General features: G+C 50.6%; 1 protein-coding gene across 4 annotated transcripts in view; it reads left to right on the top strand.

Moving 5' to 3' along the window:
- LOC135912332 (uncharacterized) overlaps window positions 1-20,129 on the top strand; it is a 96,338-nt gene that overhangs the window by 57,054 nt on the left and 19,155 nt on the right. For all 4 annotated transcript variants that reach the window (XM_065444740.2, XM_070540680.1, XM_070540679.1 and 1 more), the window contains exons 6-9: window positions 2,570-2,927; window positions 4,235-4,366; window positions 5,265-5,643; window positions 16,305-16,725. In XM_065444740.2, coding sequence (XP_065300812.2) covers window positions 2,570-2,927; window positions 4,235-4,366; window positions 5,265-5,643; window positions 16,305-16,725 — 1,290 coding nt within the window. The remainder of the gene's footprint in view (window positions 1-2,569; window positions 2,928-4,234; window positions 4,367-5,264; window positions 5,644-16,304; window positions 16,726-20,129) is intronic.

Below are 20,129 nucleotides of genomic sequence, written 5' to 3'. Positions count from 1 at the left end.
GTTTCGCGTTTCGCCGAGATCCAATTCCTCGACCGAGAAGAACGTGTCCTTGCGTCTAGCTGGCACCATGAGCGAAGGAGGCACGTTCTCTAAGGCAGAAGGAAAAGACTCCAAGGCGCTGAAACGCCATCGGAGTAGCTCCCGAGCCGGCACGTCGACCTCGGCAACGTCCAAGAGGAGGTGAGCTGCTGCGTTACTGGGCCCTTTTCGATAGTGTATAATCACTTAGGTGCCACAAATTTGGACGCCGCCTGGCGCCCTGCTGTGGCAATCAGAAGTAGTCGTCTGCTATATCTCGAATTCGCGAAGAATTTTGTTTGCCAGCTGCAGTAAAAACAACGTCGCGTTCTTCGAAGTTTACGCACGACGCTGGATCAAGCCCATTTTATCTAAGCGTGGGCTTACTGAAATTTAAAGAAAATTAATCTCTCGCTTCTTTCATACCAAACCACTCGCCAACAGAGCTGGGCAAATGATCTTTTTTTTTCTGCCGAACCCAACATATGATTCCTTCTCACGTCAGCCTCATCCTCACCTGGTAAATGTTTGCCCTCTCCACACTGACCCTCACCCTCCGCTAATAATTTTTCTCCCCTCCTCATCCTCAGCTAGATGGGTTGCGTCGTTCGTCGTCATACTTAATTCTTGCGTTTATTGAAAAAAATATATGTGTAGTAACCATCGTAGACCATTGCCAAAGTATGCAAGTAGCCCGAACGAATGGACGAACCAACGAGCGAGCGACAGTCCCCTGCTCCTTCCTCCGGCCCCTCCCTGGAACCCGGTTGCAGATTCACAGGGATGACCAGTGACAAACGTAGAAGAAAAGCGGCGTAATCTTGTCTCGAACATACAACAAAATGCCTGAACGAAAAAACCAGTCAAAAACACAAAGGACAAGAGAAGAAGTTCACGACACAACGACCAGTCGTTGTGTCGTGAACTTCTTCTCTTGTCCTTTGTGTTTTTGACTGGTTTTTTCGTTCAAGTATGTACCAACTGGCCCAGATTTCAACCCTTCAACAAAATGCCATTTTTGACGAATAATATCTCCACAGACCAACTATAGAAAAGAACGTATGATAACATGCAGCGCAATCACCAAGCGGTCCGTTGCCTAACCTATCCATGATACACGCGACCACTGTCGAAAAACAGGCTCGCCTCAACGTTCCCGAAGATAGGGCTTGGCACTTAGCCCTTAAAAGGTACTGTTCTTTCGCAGATGCAACAAAGGAACCAATCGCGATGCAAATCGCCACAATCGTACAAGCGCAGCACGGGTTTCTATGTGAAGTTTAATTTTTAAAGTGTACGCCCGCCTCTATCACAGAAGCCAAAATTACTTCGCGCAACCGTCATCGCTCCTTCTGACCCTTTAGACTATAATAAACAGGGCCCGTACATTTCCACCAGTTTTTTGTTTGGAGTTAATCACAAATTTATAAGTTTGCCGTAGAACGCACGAGAAATTATTTGCGCAGGTCTTTAGGGCATGAATCGCGATTATTTTATTTGAAGATGTAAGAAAGACATATTCCGCGCATCAGATGCAGAATAAAACAAGCCGGTTCTTTCTCAGCCAACTCCACTGCGATTACACGACTGCGGAAGTTTATTGGGTCCGATATAGCTCGTGGCCTTCGAGATTGCGGGAGCTACTTCCAGCACGCTTTTTCGGAGGCCATGCGTAGTTCACAGTTTCTTGAGAAAGTTACTGGGGAAAACTCTGGCGCTAGTGTCTACGGAGACATGTTCCCGGGCTGACTGAACCACGAGTAAGCATGGTGGTTAAGTCAGTATGGGAATGATGGGCAGTACAAGGATTCGCCTGGCTTCGATCTTCTTGCTTTAAACGGCTTTGCAAAGTTTACTATATCACAAAAAAATTTTGCCATGTACGGAAGAACTCACATAGATTATGCATGTACGTAGAAATTGTTCCCTACCGGTATAGCGAAATATCATTTCTTGGAACTTTGGAAGGTAAAGCGGGACGAGAAACGTCACAAGAACATGCAACTGACACAAACACGAGCATTAGAAGATGCCCACTATTCTCGTTGTGGTTAAACAATCGCTATGTCAGAGTTCTCTATAATAATTTTTGCATAAAGCTTTACGGCGGCAGCCTCACTTTTAACACGCGCCATGCCAAGCCATGCACCCGTGAGCACAGACATAGCCAGAAATTGTTTTCTGGCTACACGGTACAGGGTTACGCTCTTAAACGGGGAAGACGAGGGGGAAAAATGATAAGAATGCTAAGGTTACGTACTAACACAGAAAGTTCCGGGGGAGGGGTCGTTCTCAGTGTGCCACTTCTCTATTGAGTCGCATACCGCAGGCTTGTGGAGAAACAACCAATTCGTAATTCAGGTCCACAAGATGAAATTGACGGGCTTTTCTGGCAGGATCTCAACGCCAAATTTCGACTGCGACCCCCGAATTCAAGCTACAATAAAATGCGCAAATGAAAATCGGCTTTAGCGCGAGATCCCCGGTTCGTAAACTTTTGCTCAGGGTAGTACGCATGCTGATACGGCGTCGTCCGATCGCCCTGTTGCAGAAAATCGAAGAAGAGGCATGCCGGTGAGACGCCAACACCGTCACCGTCGCGTGTCTCCGAGGCGAGCATGCTCTTGCCATCCAACGCATCCATGCCCCTGAAGGAGGCCGTGTCGTCAACGACCATCTCGATCGACCCGGGAGCCGACCTGGCCGCCACCCGCAGCGCCACTTCGACGCCGGTGGCCAACGTGGTTCCCGAGAACGCTACGACGACCACAACCCCCGGTGCGGCCGGGCCGTGCGGCAAAAGCAGCAGCGTCATTGGGAACGAGAAACTCGGGTCCATCGCGCTGGCTGCCGAGGCCTCGGAGAGCACCGGCACCACGCACGCTGCCACGGATCCGGACATGGCGGCAGTGAGCACGTTTTCTCGATGTCTGGACGTGTCGTCGTGGCCCAGTTTAAGGACACGGGGCCATTCAGCAGTCACTCAGTCAGTCAGTCGTCGGTCGCTCGGTGGGTCCGTCGGTCACGCAGTCAGTCGGTCACGCATTCAGTCAGTCACGCAATCAGTCACGCAGTCATGCAGTCGTGTCGTAATTAGGCACACGGGCTTCTGTTTGGCAGAAGACTGTCAAGGCGGTCGATTAATCGACTCTGCCCTGTTCAACTTAAGGTATGCGAGGCCACTGTTGACCGGTGACATATATATCGATAGGTCAATGAAACAACATATCTATCCTAAGTAACGTTGGCATGAAACTTGATGACTTAGATTGCAATAGATTAAGACGCGGAAAAGACTCGCCGGTTAGGAAGCTGTCTTGTTGTGTGCCAACCTTGTGTGCCACCTGAATCGTATGTTGCTGAAGTCGGGCGCTACACTACAAGGAAAAAATTGAACCGAGAAAGCACAACAAGGTTCACTGCACAAACCATTAAACACAAGCAAACTGTGCACGCAAGTAAACACGAACTAACCCTGGCACTTGACGCGGTACTGACGCGTTTCCTTAGCGCAAAGATTCGCCAGTTTTTTGAGCACACATTTTGAGCACACATTTTGAGCACCACTACCAAGCCGTCGTATAATGAACATTCAGGATTAACCCAGTGATAAACACTGGGGCCGCAGCTTTCAGCTACGCAGGGTAAACATTTGTACGGGGTGCTTGGGGGGTGATTTTTTTTTCTTGCTTGTAGAAAATAATAGAGAAAGTAGTGTTGGCTCTAGCTGTCGGAAGTGGGCGTCGAGCTTTGTTTTGGCCGCGTCCTATTCTGACGTTGTTTTTTAACATACTTACGGGGAGAGACTGCACGATGTCGAGCACCTCTTCCCCGACTTTGGAGGAAGTTTTGGAGTCGTTCTACCCTTTTTGTCTATTCGTGATCGATGCTCGGGGCGTCAGTTGCGCGGAGCTCAAAACTAGGGATTGGCGGTTGTATTGCGCCATATTGTGCTAGCCCGCCTGTTGACGTTTTCTTCTGGCATTGTTTCCCCATGATGTAGATATATTGTTGTCACTCTTCCTGTTCTTATAAACCAGCACTTCGGTCACCAATGCATCAGTGACAAGATGCTTGATGACCTACATAGTCAGGAGCGGGGGCGGCTCCTTCGTTAGTAATCTTAAAGCTTCGGTTGTACACCGAAGATGTGTCTGTCTATGCTTGGATACTACATCGAGTTATTTCTTTTTCTACTTTTTGTGCACGTACACAGGCAATTGATATGCGAGATGTGGACGAGCCCGAGAATGTATTGGCCCAAAGCCAACCAGTGTCCGGCTACGCCCCGATCGAGAAGGATGACGGGCTGGTGATGCCGCCGTCATTGGAGCTGCCGTCACCGGCGGTAAGCCACGAAAAGATTGCTGTATAGTTCGATAATATATTTGCATCACGATAAACATGTTATATGGTTATATGCTGTATATTTAGCAGCGCTGCCATTTCACATTGACGAAGACTGGCTGTAGGGTGACCACAAATAAACGCCCCATGAAATGCTTTTTCGTTGATATCCTGGCGTTCGCAACACCGGCTGAGCTCCAAGTAAATATAGGCCGACTGCACGACTTGCCCACAACGCATGGGACTACAGTTAGTCAACGCTTGGCCAAAAGGGGAAACTTAAGCATGAAGCGGACGTTTCCGACAAGGGGGCTTGGCTACCGTTAAAGAGGCCCTCGCCTTGCTTCTGAGCAGATCTATAGCAGTAGACCGTGGGCCCTTCCGGTCGTTGGTGCATACTGCATGGTCATTGCGTGCTATCCTCGGTCGCTATCATCAACTGTGCAACCGTACTCTGCCTCGCCGACTCCTGGCAGTGAAGCGAAAATTACGGGCCGTGACTGCAAACCAGAATATAGAATCCGAAGAAAGGCTCCTCCATCGTCAGCCTGTAACCTCTCTCAGCGCGATGACGATTTAAAAGAAGGTATTAAGAGCGCGAAGTGGGAGAGCCCTCTTCCCTTCTCCGAAAGCGCACAATAGGCTCGTTTAATGAACGGCTGATAACGAGCCCTTGCCTTCGCGGCACCGCACAGGGTTGTAGACACGGAGCGCATGGGGACGAGCGCGTGTGTTCGTGGAACGATTGGCCGATGCCGCAACCATTTGATCACTCTGTTACACCACGTGTTCCGCAATTTCTCTAGATATCACGACAAGCATGGAAGGGGCGCAATTTCAACCCGCGCCTCCTGTGGTCCCTTTGATTTTCTTTTCTGAACTGGCATGTGCATGCGCAGCTCTCTCAGGATGGCCAGGACCCCACGCTGTCGCCGTCGCCCAAGCGCAAGTCGCGCGGACTGAGTACGGTCACGTTCGGCGACGCGCAGTCGTACCGCCTCACGTCGGCCGAGCCGTCGACGAGCGAGATTCTGCGCCAGGGATCGCACCAGCTGCGCATCTTGGCCTGCGCCCAGCTGTCGCTCGGGGCGCTCGCCTTCCACTACCAGTCGATGCGGCTGCTGGCGCCCGTCCACGCGGTGGACCACTGGTGCAGGCAGCCGCCCGAGTTCGCCAACCAGAGCGCGCAGGCGTGGAAGCATGCCTCCGTTCCCGTGGCACCCGACGGACGCTACAGCAGATGCACCGTCTACAGGTTTCCCTACTCGCACGGCACGGGTGTGTAGTATACACACAGGCATGTTCAGAGTTGAAGAGTTTGCTTACAGTTCGTTATCGCAAAGTGGTTGACAGTTTACGTTCCAGGAGTTTCGCAAGCTCTGTCTGTCTTTTTTTAGTACTGCATTGACAGCATTCGGTGACAGATCAGGAATGCAGTGATCAGGGACCCCTCAAACGAAACGTGTGTACTACATGCGCCAGCGATCTATCTAAATTTCGGTTGCTCGCGCTGCTTACGTATGGCTCATGTGGTGCGCGATTCCGACGTTGGGCGGGTGGGGAGGCGAGGTTGATCACATAAAATCCTGCATCACAATCGCAGTCGTTAGATAGCTTTCGTTTACGGGACGCAAGCGGCTTGCGTACGCAAGAACCCCGCAGGGGCGTCTGCGTAAGCAGGCGTTTGGTGTATTGCGACACCACGTACCCGAGCACACGAGGGTTGGACCCTCCCGCGTGTAGCCGTGCGTGGCTTAGCCGTGTCCGGGGAAAAGGGGATCCTGGGGGTTGAGCCAATGCCGGGTGTATGGACCTTTACGGCCCCTCGGCGGCGGCAACACACCCCTTTGGCCTCGGCTTCACGTAGACGGCACCCCCGGGCTGACCCACCCGGGGGAAATCGGTAGTTGCCTTTTCCTGTCTCTCTCACCCTACAACCTTTGTCTTTTCCTTACTTTCCACCTTTCCTGTCTCCTTCTCACTTCATTATTACTTCCGACCTTCCTGGCAGCAAGGGTTAACCTTGTGTGAGTAGCCAACCTTGGTTATATCATATTGGGTTATAGCGGCAACGTACAGCTGGCGTTTGCAGGCCCTGTTTTTCAGGCCCTGTTTTTCAGGCCCTGTAGCGTCCCCTTGTTGGACTCCATGGTGGGTGGCTAGCGTTGCTGCCGAAAACTACACATCCACACATGGCTGCTTTCTTCCCTCCACTACCTGATCGCCCTCAGAAAAGAGGGCGCACCGATGAAGTATTCCAGTTTTTTGACCGCCAAAAAGAATCCTTCCCGCGCTTCCATGTCATTCATTCTGCACAACCAGATCAACCAGTACGAACAATCTTACCCTTCCTTGTTTCCAAGTCATTGACTGAAGTCTTTGGTCCTGGTTATAAGGCGTCGCGGATGGCAAGCGGTGATCTCCTTTTGGAGCTCCGCGATCAAAAACAATACGAAAAAGTGTCAAAACTCGTGTCATTTGGGGAAACCCAAATAATTATAACCCCGCACCGCACAATGAACACCACCCGTGGTGTTGTCTCTGACGATGACTTGAATGAGCTCACTGAGGCAGAACTCTTGGAGGGCTTCCGTGACCAGAATGTTATCAATGTTAGACGAATTAAGATGAGGCGAGATGGAAAAGAGATCAAGACGAAACACCTGATACTCACGTTCGGCTCAAGTGTCCTTCCCGAGTCCATCGATGCCGGTTATATCAAACTTCGTGTTCGACCATACGTTCCCAATCCTCTCAGATGCTTTAAGTGCCAACGTTTCAGCCACAGTTCACAGAACTGTCGAGGCCGGCTGACTTGTGCCAAGTGCAGTGACAAAGAACATTCCTCTGAAACGTGCCAGAACACTCCACATTGTGTTAATTGTGATGGTGAGCACGCCGCGTACTCGCGGTCGTGCCCTTCTTGGAAAAAAGAAAAGGAAATCGTTACAATCATGGTAAAGGAAAACATAACTTTCAAGGAGGCACGGAGGCGGATATCATACCTGCCCAAGAAAACCTTTGCCGATGTGGCGCGTCAGGGGGCAGCGTCACAACGGCTTCCGGCGGCTGTCCGACTCACAAGCAGTGAGTCGGCAGTTACGCCTTCTGCCCCCGCGGCGGTAGCAGCTAGCGCTGCTCCGTCAACCGAGGGGAAGGGACCATCGACCCCGAAGGTGGGCGCAGCCGAGGCTGCCTCCACTTCCCAGGTCCCTTCCAGCGCTGGCAACGGCCGGCGCAGCCAAATCCCCCAGGGAGCCCCATCGGCCTCCGGGCTGGTGGGCGCAGGGGTCTTGCCCTCCAAGGCGGGACCCTCACTGGTAACTTCCCGCTCGCAAGAGCACGTGTCCGGCGCCTCACAAGAGGCAATGGACACTACACTTATCCTCCAGGGGCGCCAAGCGCCTAAGGAGCGGCGAGGTTCACTCGAACGCTCCAGAAAGGGCAAGACCCCGATTACAGGGCCTCGAAAGGGCTCTATAGTCTAAGGCATAACTTCTATTTCCGTACACACAGCACCAAATTAACTTCATTATGGACACGCTAATTATCCAGTGGAACCTCAGAGGTCTCCTCAGAAACCTTGATGATGTTCAAGAACTTCTCTACGAACTCACTCCAAAAGTGATGTGTGTACAGGAAACCCATCTTAAATCTAAACACACTAACTTTCTTCGTCATTATGCTATTTTTCGTAAAGATCGTGATGATGACATCGCATCATCTGGTGGTGTAGCCATTATACTCGACAAAGGTATAGCGTGCCAACATCTACAACTACAAACGCCCCTAGAGGCAGTGGCCGTTCGAGCCATACTTCTAAACAAACTTATTACCATCTGCTCTCTGTACATACCCCCGCATTATCAGCTCCATAAACATGAATTCCATACATTAATAGATCAATTACCTCAACCCTATTTGGTTCTAGGAGATTTAAATGCACACAGCAATTTATGGGGTGACTCTCATTGCGATGTGCGAGGTCGACTGATTGAACAGTTTCTCTTTTCTTCTGGTGCATGTCTTTTGAATAGTAAGGCACCTACATAGTGCTACGGCACAATATGTGCGATCACGAAAGGCCAGCAGTGTGAAGACGACGACGACGATTTAGAAGCTAGCGCGGGCTGTTGCCTCTTGGCCAAGCGCAGCGTATTTTCCTTGTAAATATATTTGTACATAGCTTGTCGTCTGCGTCTTCCTACGTAACATATTTGGTGGAGGTGCTGGGTAAGAAGACGCACTGTCGGCACTGTCGGCACTGTCGTAGTCGCTGGAGTTCCCCGATGCGGTCTACTTCTACTGCCTACTCTCGCCCCTCAGGTGGCCCTTCTCGTCCCTATGCCGCACGCTCCGATAATGCCGCCACTGATTCTCCTGCACCGAACCGCCCCTATTCTCGTTCGCCTTCGCCCCAACGACGACAATCTCGCTCTCCCCAGCCCCGTCGCTCCTATTCGCCGACTCCCTTCGGACGCCGCTCCCAGCCGGAAAACTAGACGATGCAGCGCCTCGAGGTGACGCTGCATTGCCCCCTACGCCGCCAAATCCTCTACTGACTTTGCCCACTCACCTGAACCTTCTTGACGTGCAAGTCGACGGTGTTTCTGTGTCTGCTCTCATAGACACTGGGGCGCATTTGTCCGTAATGAGCGCTGACCTTCGTAACCGGCTCAGAAAAATGATCACGGCCGCCACGACGCCTGTTGTCCGTGTCGCCGATGGCGGAACAACCCCCGTCATTGGTTTGTGTACCGCCCGCGTCTCCTTCGCCGATCGCTCAACAATCGTGCTATTCAGTCATCGCCCACTGTCCCACGACATCATCCTCGGCTTAGACTTCCTCTCCGCACATTCTGCTCTCATCGATTGTTCCGCCAGTACTCTCCGCCTTGACCTGCCTGTTCTGGATCCTGCTGAACCACACCCCAGTCGCCTCAGTTCCGCCGACTTCGTTCGCTTGCCACCTTCGGCACTGACCTACGTTGACCTAGTGTCATCCCCACCAGTCCCCGACGGTCACTACACCGCGGCTCCTATGCCAGACGTCCTCCTTACACACGGGATCACAGTACCCCATACAGTTTTATCTGTTACGGCGAATTGCGTCTGCCTGCCAGTGGTCAACTTTGGCTTGACGACACAAGTGCTGCCACGTGGAATGTCTTTGGCCCAGCTTTGTTCATTCGAGGATCACTCAGTAGCATCCATTGCAGTAGACGACACTTCATCCGATACTCCTCTCCCATCGCAGTCGACAAATTGTACCATCGCTGACTTCCGGAAAATGATTGCCCCCGACTTGCCCTCCGAGCACGCTCGTGAACTCTACCGCGTTCTGTTTTCCTACCAAGATATTTTTGACTTTAACGATCGTCCTTTAGCCCAAACTACAGTTGTCAAACATCGCATTAATACCGGCGATGCCCCTCCTATTCATCGCCGCCCGTATCGAGTGTCACCAGCTGAGCGTCAAGTTATTCACGCAGAAGTTCGCAAAATGCTTGCCAAGAACATTATTGAACCGTCATGTAGTCCTTGGGCGTCACCGGTTGTACTGGTAAAAAAGAAGGATGGCTCATGGCGCTTTTGCGTGGATTATCGGCACCTTAACAGGGTTACCAAAAAGGACGTGTATCCCCTACCTCGGATTGATGACGCCCTTGACTGCCTCCACGGTGCTCGCTATTTCTCCTCTATTGACCTTCGCTCCGGCTATTGGCAGATTGCCGTGGACGATCTCGACCGCGAGAAGACTGCCTTTGTAACACCCGACGGTCTTTATCAATTCAAGGTGATGCCGTTCGGCCTATGTAACGCTCCTGCCACTTTTGAACGCATGATGGACTCCCTTCTTCACGGTTTCAAATAATCCACGTGCTTGTGCTACTTGGACGACGTTATCGTATTCTCCCCAACGTTCGCTACGCACCTCGAGCGCCTCTCAGCAGTCCTGGACGTTTTTCGGCGAGCCGGTCTGCAACTCAACGCATCGAAGTGCCAATTCGGCCGTCGCCAGATTACCGTCCTTGGACATCTCGTTGACGCGAACGGAGTGAAACCGGACCCAGGCAAGATCCATGCTGTTACGCACTTCCCTGTTCCGAAGTGTGTCAAGGATGTGCGCAGCTTCATCGGCCTTTGTTCGTACTTCCGCCGTTTCGTGAGGAATTTCGCCGCCATAGCACGACCACTAACCGACCTTTTGAAAAAAGACGCTCCTTTCCAGTGGGGCGATAACCAGGCCTCTGCATTCTCTCATCTAATCGACATTCTCACAACGCCTCCCGTTCTGGCCCATTTCGATCCTTCTGCGCCTACCGAAGTCCGTACTGATGCCAGCGGTCACGGAATTGGAGCAGTACTGCCACAACGCCAGCGTGGCCACGACCGTGTTATCGCTTACGCCAGCAGGCTCCTCTCACCCGCGGAGCGCAACTATTCCATCACTGAGCGTGAGTGTCTGGCCCTAGTTTGGGCGGTTGCGAAATTCCGCCCATACTTATATGGCCGATCCTTTTCCGTTGTCACAGACCATCACGCGCTTTGTTGGTTATGCTCATTGAAAGACCCTTCAGGAAGACTTGGTCGCTGGGCCTTACGCCTCCAAGAATATTCGTTCTCTGTCACCTACAAATCTGGCCGACTACACAAGGACGCTGACTGCCTGTCTCGCTACCCGGTTGACGAGCCTGACGACGCCGACAGTAGTACCCCCGACGGCATTTTCTCTGTGTCTGCCTTCGCTAACATCGCCGATGAGCAGTACCGAGACCTATCGCTGCGAGTACTCATCGAGCGTCTGCGCTCTACACCTACCGACGCATACGTTCGCCGATATGTCCTCCAGGGTGGCATTCTGTACCGAAGGGAGCTTCCTCCCTGATGGCCCTGATCTTCTTCTTGTCGTGCCCAAACATCTACGACAGACTGTGCTCTTTGAGATGCATGACGCACCCACTGCAGGACATCTTGGGGTAACCCGCACGTACGACCGCGTCCGCCGCCGCTTCTATTGGCCTGGTCTCGCTCGCTCCGTTCGACGCTATGTTGCTGCCTGTGATCCCTGCCAGCGTCGGAAGACACCTCGGGTGCTACCTGCCGGTCATCTCCAGCCGATCACCGTCCCTGTGGAACCGTTCTTTCGTGTTCGATTAGACCTGCTCGGTCCCTTTCCCACGTCATCCTCTGGGAACAAATGGGTAGCCGTCGCGACTGATCACGCCACCCGATACGCTATCACTCGGGCTCTCCCTACCAGCTGCGCCACTGACGTCGCGGACTTTCTCTTGCGTGACATTATCTTGCTTCATGGCGCCCCGCGACAGCTGCTTACTGACCGTGGTCGAAACTTCCTCTCGAAAGTTATCGCTGACATTGTGCGTTCCTGCTCCATTCAACACAAACTGACTACTTCATACCATCCTCAAACCAATGGCCTGACAGAGCGGTTAAACCGTACTCTTACCGATATGCTGGCCAAGTACGTTTCCAAGGACCACCACGATTGGGACATTGCCCTTCCTTACGTAACATTTGCGTACAATTCTTCCCGGCACGACACCGCCGGATTTTCTCCCTTTTATCTACTGTACGGTCGCGAACCTACCTTGCCCCTAGACACGGCACTTCCTCCTGCTGCGGTCTCAACAAGCGAGTATGCGCGCGACGCCATCGCCCTCGCCGACCATGCACGCCAGCTTGCCCGTGCTCGACTTACGGCCTCACAGACCACTCAGCAGTGTCAGTACAACGCCCGCCATCGTGACGTACAGTTTTCACCTGGTGCGCTCGTGCTCCTGTGGTCGCCCTCTCGTCACGTCGGACTTTCAGAGAAGCTTTTTTCGCGATACACAGGGCCCTACCGCGTGCTGCGCCAGGTGACGCCTGTGACTTACGAAATTGCTCCTGTGGGCTCAAGCTCGACCTCTCCTGTGGCATCTAGTGATGTCGTACACGTCAGTAGGCTCAAGGCCTACTACACTGCTTCCGAGTCCGAACTTTAGTCGCTCCGGGACGGCGCTTTTGCAGCCGGGGGTAGTGCTACGGCACAATATGTGCGATCACGAAAGGCCAGCAGTGTGAAGACGACGACGACGATTTAGAAGCTAGCGCGGGCTGTTGCCTCTTGGCCAAGCGCAGCGTATTTTCCTTGTAAATATATTTGTACATAGCTTGTCGTCTGCGTCTTCCTACGTAACAACATTATAATACTGCACATAAAACCTATTCCTCTATAGACCTCAGTATTGCATCTCCCACCCTTTTACCTGATCTTAAATGGAATGTTATTAGAAATCCATACGGGAGCGACCATTTCCCGATAGTTTTGTCTACACCGAAGATGAATGAATGTTTCCCACAGTTTCCTCGGTGGAAAACTGATTCAGCTGACTGGGAACAGTTCCAAAAAATTACTCTGATATCGTGGGCTGACATCAGTGCTCTAAGCCTGGAAGTTGCGGTTGAATACTTCACTATTTTTCTGATAGATGCCGCAACCAAATGTATCCCAGAAACAAAGGGGTCATCTAACAAGCGTCGTGTTCCGTGGTGGAACGAGGAGTGTCGTAACGCGCGTAAAAGGCAGAACAAAGCATGGGGGTTGCTGCGCGATTCTCCGACGGCAGAAAACCTTGTTAATTTCAAGCATGTGAAATCTCAGGGAAGGAGAACGCGCCGACAAGCTAGAAGAGAAAGTTGGCAGAAATATATATCAGGAATTAACTCTTACACGGATGAGACAAAGGTCTGGAATAGAGTGCACAGAATAAAAGGTCGACAACCCTACTCGCTACCTTTAGTAAATACACAGGGAAATAGCATGGAAGACCAGGCGAACTTTCTAGGCGCACATTTTGAACGCATATCCAGTTCGTCGCACTACTCTGACACATTTCAAACACAAAAAACACGAATAGAACGGCAGCAATTAGTACGAAAAAGTGCAAAATCTGAGGTATACAATAGACCATTTAGCATAGCAGAGCTTCAAGCAGCACTAAACGGCTGCAACAAATCTGCCCCAGGCTCTGACCGTATAATATATGAAATGTTAAAACACCTGCCATCTGAAACACAAAGAACTCTTCTTTTCCATTACAATGGTATATGGTCTTCCGGCCAGATTCCCTCTGTCTGGAAAGAGGCCATTATAATTCCCATTCTGAAGCAGGGTAAGGACCCCTCCTTGGCAAACAGTTATAGGCCGATAGCGTTGACAAGCTGCCTGTGCAAACTCTTTGAAAAGATGGTGAATAAACGCTTGCTCCACTATCTGGAAACCAACAAAATATTAGACCCACACCAATGCGGTTTCAGGGAAGGTAGGTCGACGACAGACCAGCTTGTCCGCATGGAAATGTACATCCGTGAAGCCTTTATCCACAAACAGCTTGTCGTATCTGTATTCCTTAATATGGAAAAGGCGTATGACACTACGTGGCGCTTTGGGATTCTTCGGGATCTTTCTGGAATGGGTATACGTGGCAACCTGCTGACCATTATTGAAAGCTACCTGTCTGACAGAACGTTTCGTGTTAGAGTTGGCAATGTGCAGTCACGATCATTCGTACAAGAGACAGGCGTGCCGCAGGGTGGAGTACTGAGTTGTACGCTCTTTATTGTGAAAATGAACTCCTTACATACCATCATACCTCGCACACTCTTTTACTCGGTTTATGTAGACGATGTACAGATAGCTTTTAGATCATGCAATCTTAGCATCTGCGAGAGACAGCTACAGCTTGGCCTAAACAAACTCTCAAAGTGGTCAGAAGAAAATGGTTTTAAATTTAACCCTCAGAAAAGCACATGTGTTCTTTTCTCAAACAAGAGAGGCATATCACCAGGACCCCCATTCACCTTAATGGACAACGACTGTCGGTCAGCCTTGAACACAAATTTTTAGGTATCATCTTGGACACAAAACTTGATTTTATTCCGCACTTGAAATATCTCAAAGCGAAGTGTCTGAAGACAATGAACCTGCTGAAGCTACTTTCTCGAACAAACTGGGGCAGTGACAGGAGGTGTTTGCTTAGCCTATATAGGAGCCTTGTACGATCACGCCTCGACTATGGAGCCGTGGTGTACCAATCCGCATCGGATAGTGCTCTCAGAACTCTCGACCCAGTCCACAATCTAGGCATACGGCTGGCAACAGGCGCATTTAGGACAAGTCCTGTGGAAAGTCTGTATGTGGAGGCGAACGAATGGTCGTTACATCTGCGCAGAACGTATCTAACCTTCTCCTACTTTTTAAAATGTAAATCGAATAACGAACATCCGTGTTATTCAACTGTACATGACTTATCTTCTGCAAGAATTTACCATAACCGCCCATCTGTTCGACCTCCTCTATCTGTGCGCTTAGAACAACTGGCTCATGAAACTGCTATTCACCATCGAGAAACAGTCCTAATGACTCCCACTAACATTGCACCACCTTGGGAATGGCAGAATATCCAATGTGATATGTCTTTCGTCGCATTAACAAAACATGCGCCTGAGGTACACATACGTTCACATTTCCTCGAACTCCAGGCGAAGTACTCTTGCGCGGAGTTTTATACAGACGCTTCAAAGTCTGCTTATGGTGTAGCCTATGCAGCTCTCGGACCGTCATTCTCAACGTCCGGTGCACTAAATCCAAACACCAGCATTTTCACAGCGGAGGCATACGCGATTCTCTCTGCTGTGAAACATATAAAACAAACAGGTATAATAAAGGCTGTCATATTCACAGATTCATTAGGCGTTGTTAGTGGGATATCAAATCTACGAAAACACAACAACCCTATCCTTAATCAAGTCTACAACCTTCTATGCTCAGCCTACATGTCGAAGCAAACAATTGTTCTTTGTTGGGTGCCTGGCCATAGAGGCCTAGAGGGCAACGTAGCTGCTGACGAAAGGGCTACATCTGTAGCTTTTTGTGATGAAGACCTCAATATACCTGTACCTTACACAGATCTTAAGCCTTTCTTACAATATAAACTACGGAAATATTGGCAAAGGCAATGGGACACTCAGGTATCCAACAAACTGCACCTAATTAAACCAAAGATAGGCAACTGGATCTCTGAGAAAAAAACAAGACACCAGGAAGTACTGCTCTGTAGATTAAGAATTGGGCATACCTATAGCACCCATTCGTATATTCTTACTGGAACTGACCCTCCAACATGCACTAGGTGTGGCAGTAGGCTTACAGGCCTTCATGTTCTCGTTCAGTGCCCATTATTAGAAATGGAGAGAAAAAAGTTCTTCCCTTTCTTATACCATCATAATGTACCTTTACACCCAGTCTTCTTTTTAGGCAATGAACCTCTATTTAATTTTGAACTAGTTCTCAAGTTCTTAGAAGAAACAAATACCATAGACATTATTTGGCCAGGCTATTTGTAGCACAGCCTCTGCCTAGAGGCTTTAGCTGCAATGAAATCACTCACAGAGCACAAGCCTCGCAGCCCTTGCACTGAAGAGCTCTGCAGAGGCACTGGTGCTGCTATAAATTAACATGTTTTAGTATCTTATCGTTCTCAACGTACTTTTACAATCATAGGACTCACTTTTCATTGACATTATTTTAATAGGTACATATTTTACACCATTTACAGCTTTTACTCGATTACCGACATATTCACCGATACTCATTGCCATCCATCACCAAATGTCATGGCGCTCTTTGGCCATTTCTGGCCCTTGCGCCAAGAAACAATATCCATCAATGCGTACGCAAGAACCAGGGCGCGACGGTTCTGCGCATGCGCAGACGCAGACGTAGGGTCTGCGCATGCGAGGTACCGTCGGCCCTAGTTCTTGTGTACGCAAGCCGCTTGCGTCCCCTAAACTAAACCTGTCTATTGCTTCGCCCGTTGGCCGATACTGCGATATAACTTCACGCAAGTTCGCTCTCTCTCTGGACGACGCAGCAGCAGCGGCCACATCGGGCTCCGCGTCCTCCTCGGCGTTGTGGCCCGGGGTCGTTGATGTGCCTCGGGCCGAGCTCCCGTGCCGCGACTGGGACTACGACCTGCCCCCGGACGTGCTCACGGCCCTGAACGAGTGGGACCTGGTGTGCTCCAACGCGTGGCTGGTGCTCGCGGCGCGCCTCTACACCTACCTCGGAGGCGTCGTGTGCGCGCCCTTCCTCGGCAAGATGGCGGACAGAACGGGTCGGAGGCCGGTCCTGCTCGCGTGCGCCGTGCTCGCGGTGGCCGCCGCGGCGTTGACCGTGCGGCCGCACTCGTTCCTGCAGCTCATCCTGCTGCGCATGGTGGTGGCGGGCTCGCTGAACGGCTTCTCTCTCGTTTCCATCGTTCTTCTGTTCGAGGTCACCTATGAAGCCAGCAGGTCGGTGATTGTGCATTTCTTTTTTTCAAGACGAACAGGCGCGATGTTCCAAACGTGGCGGCCATGACGTCAGCGGTCCTTTTTGTGACTGCCGGCAGTACAGCGAAAGCACGATAGCCTTCCAGTGGGGTGCAATATGAGCGCCACTTATCTATAGACTTCTTTTTTTTAATGGGCGCTGCTGCACCATCTAATTGCGTAAAGCTCCCTTTATTAATAGGGGTCTGCCTGTTTTAGCTGGGATGGGAGAGTGCTTTATGTTACATCCCATGTTATATGCTCGGCGGCACTCGACGCGGTGTCTGCTTTCGGACTCGCCTTGTCTGCTTGATACAACATGGCGTCTTCTGCGTTAGAAACGGCTTCGTGAGACGTACTGAAGTCATCTCACTCGGTGTGGCCGGAGTTTCCGCTGCCGGTAAGGCGCACGGAGCAGATCGACGAAGGGCGTTGACTCTTTGCACATCTGCAGCCACAACACTTTCGACCGCACCACGCCATAGTAGCTTGTTGTCGATGGTGACGCCCAGGAATTGAACATGAGTGGCACGAAGAATTGAATGCCCCCTGATATTCAGCGTCAGACGTGTTGACTTGCGTCTCACTCCCGGGAAAAGCATGAAGGCAGGTTTTTCTGCTGATAAAGATAGGCCAAGCGTCGATAAGTGGCGATCGATAGCGGAGATTGCAGCCTGGGCTATCCAGACCAAACGTTTGTGTCGGTACCCCGAGATCCAAATGCAGATGTCATCTGCGTAGATGGACATTTGAACTGCCGTCCGACCTACTTTCAGGGCATCTGGAAGGCTGGCCATGGCAACGTTGAAAAGCAAGGGAGATAGGACACTTTCTTGTGGGACGCCGAGGGGAAATCCGTCGCTTGTGACTCATTATACTTCCGAGCTTAACTTGGACACATCGATCACTGAGAAATTCATGGACGAATCGAAGAGCATTTCCCGAGACGCCCATGGCTCGGAGTCCGTTGATGATGCCTGTATGAAGCACACAGTCGTATGCCTTCACAACGTCCATAAAGATGGCGAGTGTGGAAAGGTCGTCTACGCGATGGTGCTCGATATGGCTTAGTAGATCCAAGACACTGTCCTGGGCACTCAACCGTGGACGAAATCCGGTCATACATGATGGCAGTCTATTTCCTTGCTCAAGATACCATGTTGACCTCGTACATATTAGTCTTTCCATCAACTTTGATACGCATGATGTTAGCGATATTGGCCGATATGAGGTGAGGTTAGGAGGATCCTTTCCGGACTTGAGCACTGGCACCACCCATGCTGTCTTCCACGCTTCTGGGATCTCTCCTGTGCTCCAGACGTGATTAAATATGTCCAGACGGGCTCGTTTTTGTTCATACGGCAGATTTGTCAGCATCTGATTGCTGATCAAATCGAGACCCACAGCACAGCGTCTTCTTAATTTGCTAAGCGCCAAATCCACCTCACGAAAGGTGAACGGCGCATCCATGGTATGAAATGCTTCAGACAACAGATGGTTCGATACTCGTGCTGATCTGCCAGATGTGTATACGTCTGCAAAATCTTCAGAAAGGGTTTGTAAATCTTTTCCTTGCTTTAAAGCAAGTGCTTCGAATGGCCTGTGTAGGCGAATCTTTCCGGATAGGCTCTTCATTACTCCCCATATCCTTGTCATGGGAGTAAACGCCGGCAAACTCTCACAGAAATCAGCCCATTGAACTCGTCTTAACCTTTTTGTGTGACGACGGATGACAGCGTTTATCCTGTTGTATTCAGTTTTCGCAGATGGATTTCCCGTTTTTCTCATTAGTTTTCGCTCCGCTCTCCTACGCGCTGCGCAGAGGTTGTTTAGTTTCAAATCAAGGGTAGGGAAATGATCTGGCAGTTTCAACATTGAGGTAGCCACTCTTTTGCTCCACAGCACATCTGCGAACAGCTCACCAGGGGAGTCATCCAACGCTTCTCTGTATGTGTCCCTGCGTGTCACAGCACAGAATTGTCGCCCAGCAGTGTGAAATCCGGTGATGTTGGTGAAGATCGGAAAGTGCTCACTGCCCATCCTATCTGGGGCCGTTGTTGACGATACGACAAGGTCTGTAGAATGGATCACGAGGTCTATGGCTCTCCATGAATCTGGTAGTCTGAAGAAAGTCGGTTTGCGATCGTTCGCGATACATAAGTCAGCAGCATACGCGGCTGCGACACGTTCCTTGCCTCGGGAATCTGCAGTCTTATCTCCCCAAAGCGAATGATGTGCGTTAAAGGTGCCACAGAATATTCTAGGAGAAGGGCAACGAATGCAAAGGTCCTTTATAAACGCCTCCATGGAGACCTTCCTGCGCGGTCTTATATACACCGACACCGCACTGAGTTTTCGTTTTTCTAGGCACACTTGCACAGCGGTGACTTCCAAGAAGGTAGAACAAAGGTCTTGCACTGGTAAGGTGACGTGAGGTATTTCTCGCCTGATGTATATCACCGCACTTCCATTTGCAAATGATGGTATACTCGCATTAGCATGTCTGATGTACCCTGGGATCGTGTTTGCATTTGAGAGAACGGCCTCCGAAAGGGCTAGAATTGGCATAGGTATGTCTCGAAGGAAAAGGCTGAGTTCAGAAAGACGCTGTAGAATACCGGCGCAGTTCCATTGCATTATTAAGGGCACTTTTGGACGACCGAATGGACCAAGTGGGCGAGAAATTGTCGCTATGCTACTGAGGGTATGTGGAAGTAGAGCAGAGTATTACTGACTCAAGAGCCAGCACCGCTTCCAGCATATCCTTCGTTTAACTAGTAGGCATGTTCGCGACGTGGGAACGTAGTGCCGTGAACAAAGCGCGTATCACATGATGACAGTGTTCCTGCTGACTGTTTCCAAGTGGTGCTTTTGCTTTGTGTCATCGTATCTTAGGATCGGCATACATGGAAGCCTGCGTAACGCTGTTGGTGAGTCGTACACACTTGAACGTGCTTTTGAGAGGTGTACACTTACAGGATATTTCTAACTACTCATTCTTTTTTTTCTTAATATGAGTGTTCTAGGCATGTGAACCATAGAAAAAATACTGGGAAATGCCATATAGCGCTCTGAATAATCTAATTATAATACTTTTTCTACAGCTATTCTCGGTTTTATTTTCCAGGAGGTTTCCGCGTTGTGACGTCAGGAGGGAGTACGTGGTCACGTGAGAGCAGGACATTGCGATTCTTCGACACTCGCCCAGGCTCACTTGGTGAACTCCCACGCTGCTGCTTGTCATGAGGCCGATGCAGGAACATATCAGGCGGCCGAGCGAGCCGGAGCTGGTGTCAGAATCTCGCAATGTCTCACTTGAGCGTTGTCCACGTCGTGACGTCACCACACGACAGAGGTGATACCGAAACTGGTGAAGATTAGAGAGC

This window comes from Dermacentor albipictus, chromosome 6 (genome assembly GCF_038994185.2).
Source record: "Dermacentor albipictus isolate Rhodes 1998 colony chromosome 6, USDA_Dalb.pri_finalv2, whole genome shotgun sequence".
NCBI lineage: Eukaryota > Metazoa > Arthropoda > Arachnida > Ixodida > Ixodidae > Dermacentor > Dermacentor albipictus.
Note: the sequence above shows the minus strand (reverse complement) of the source record. Positions and strands in the feature narration are given on the sequence as shown.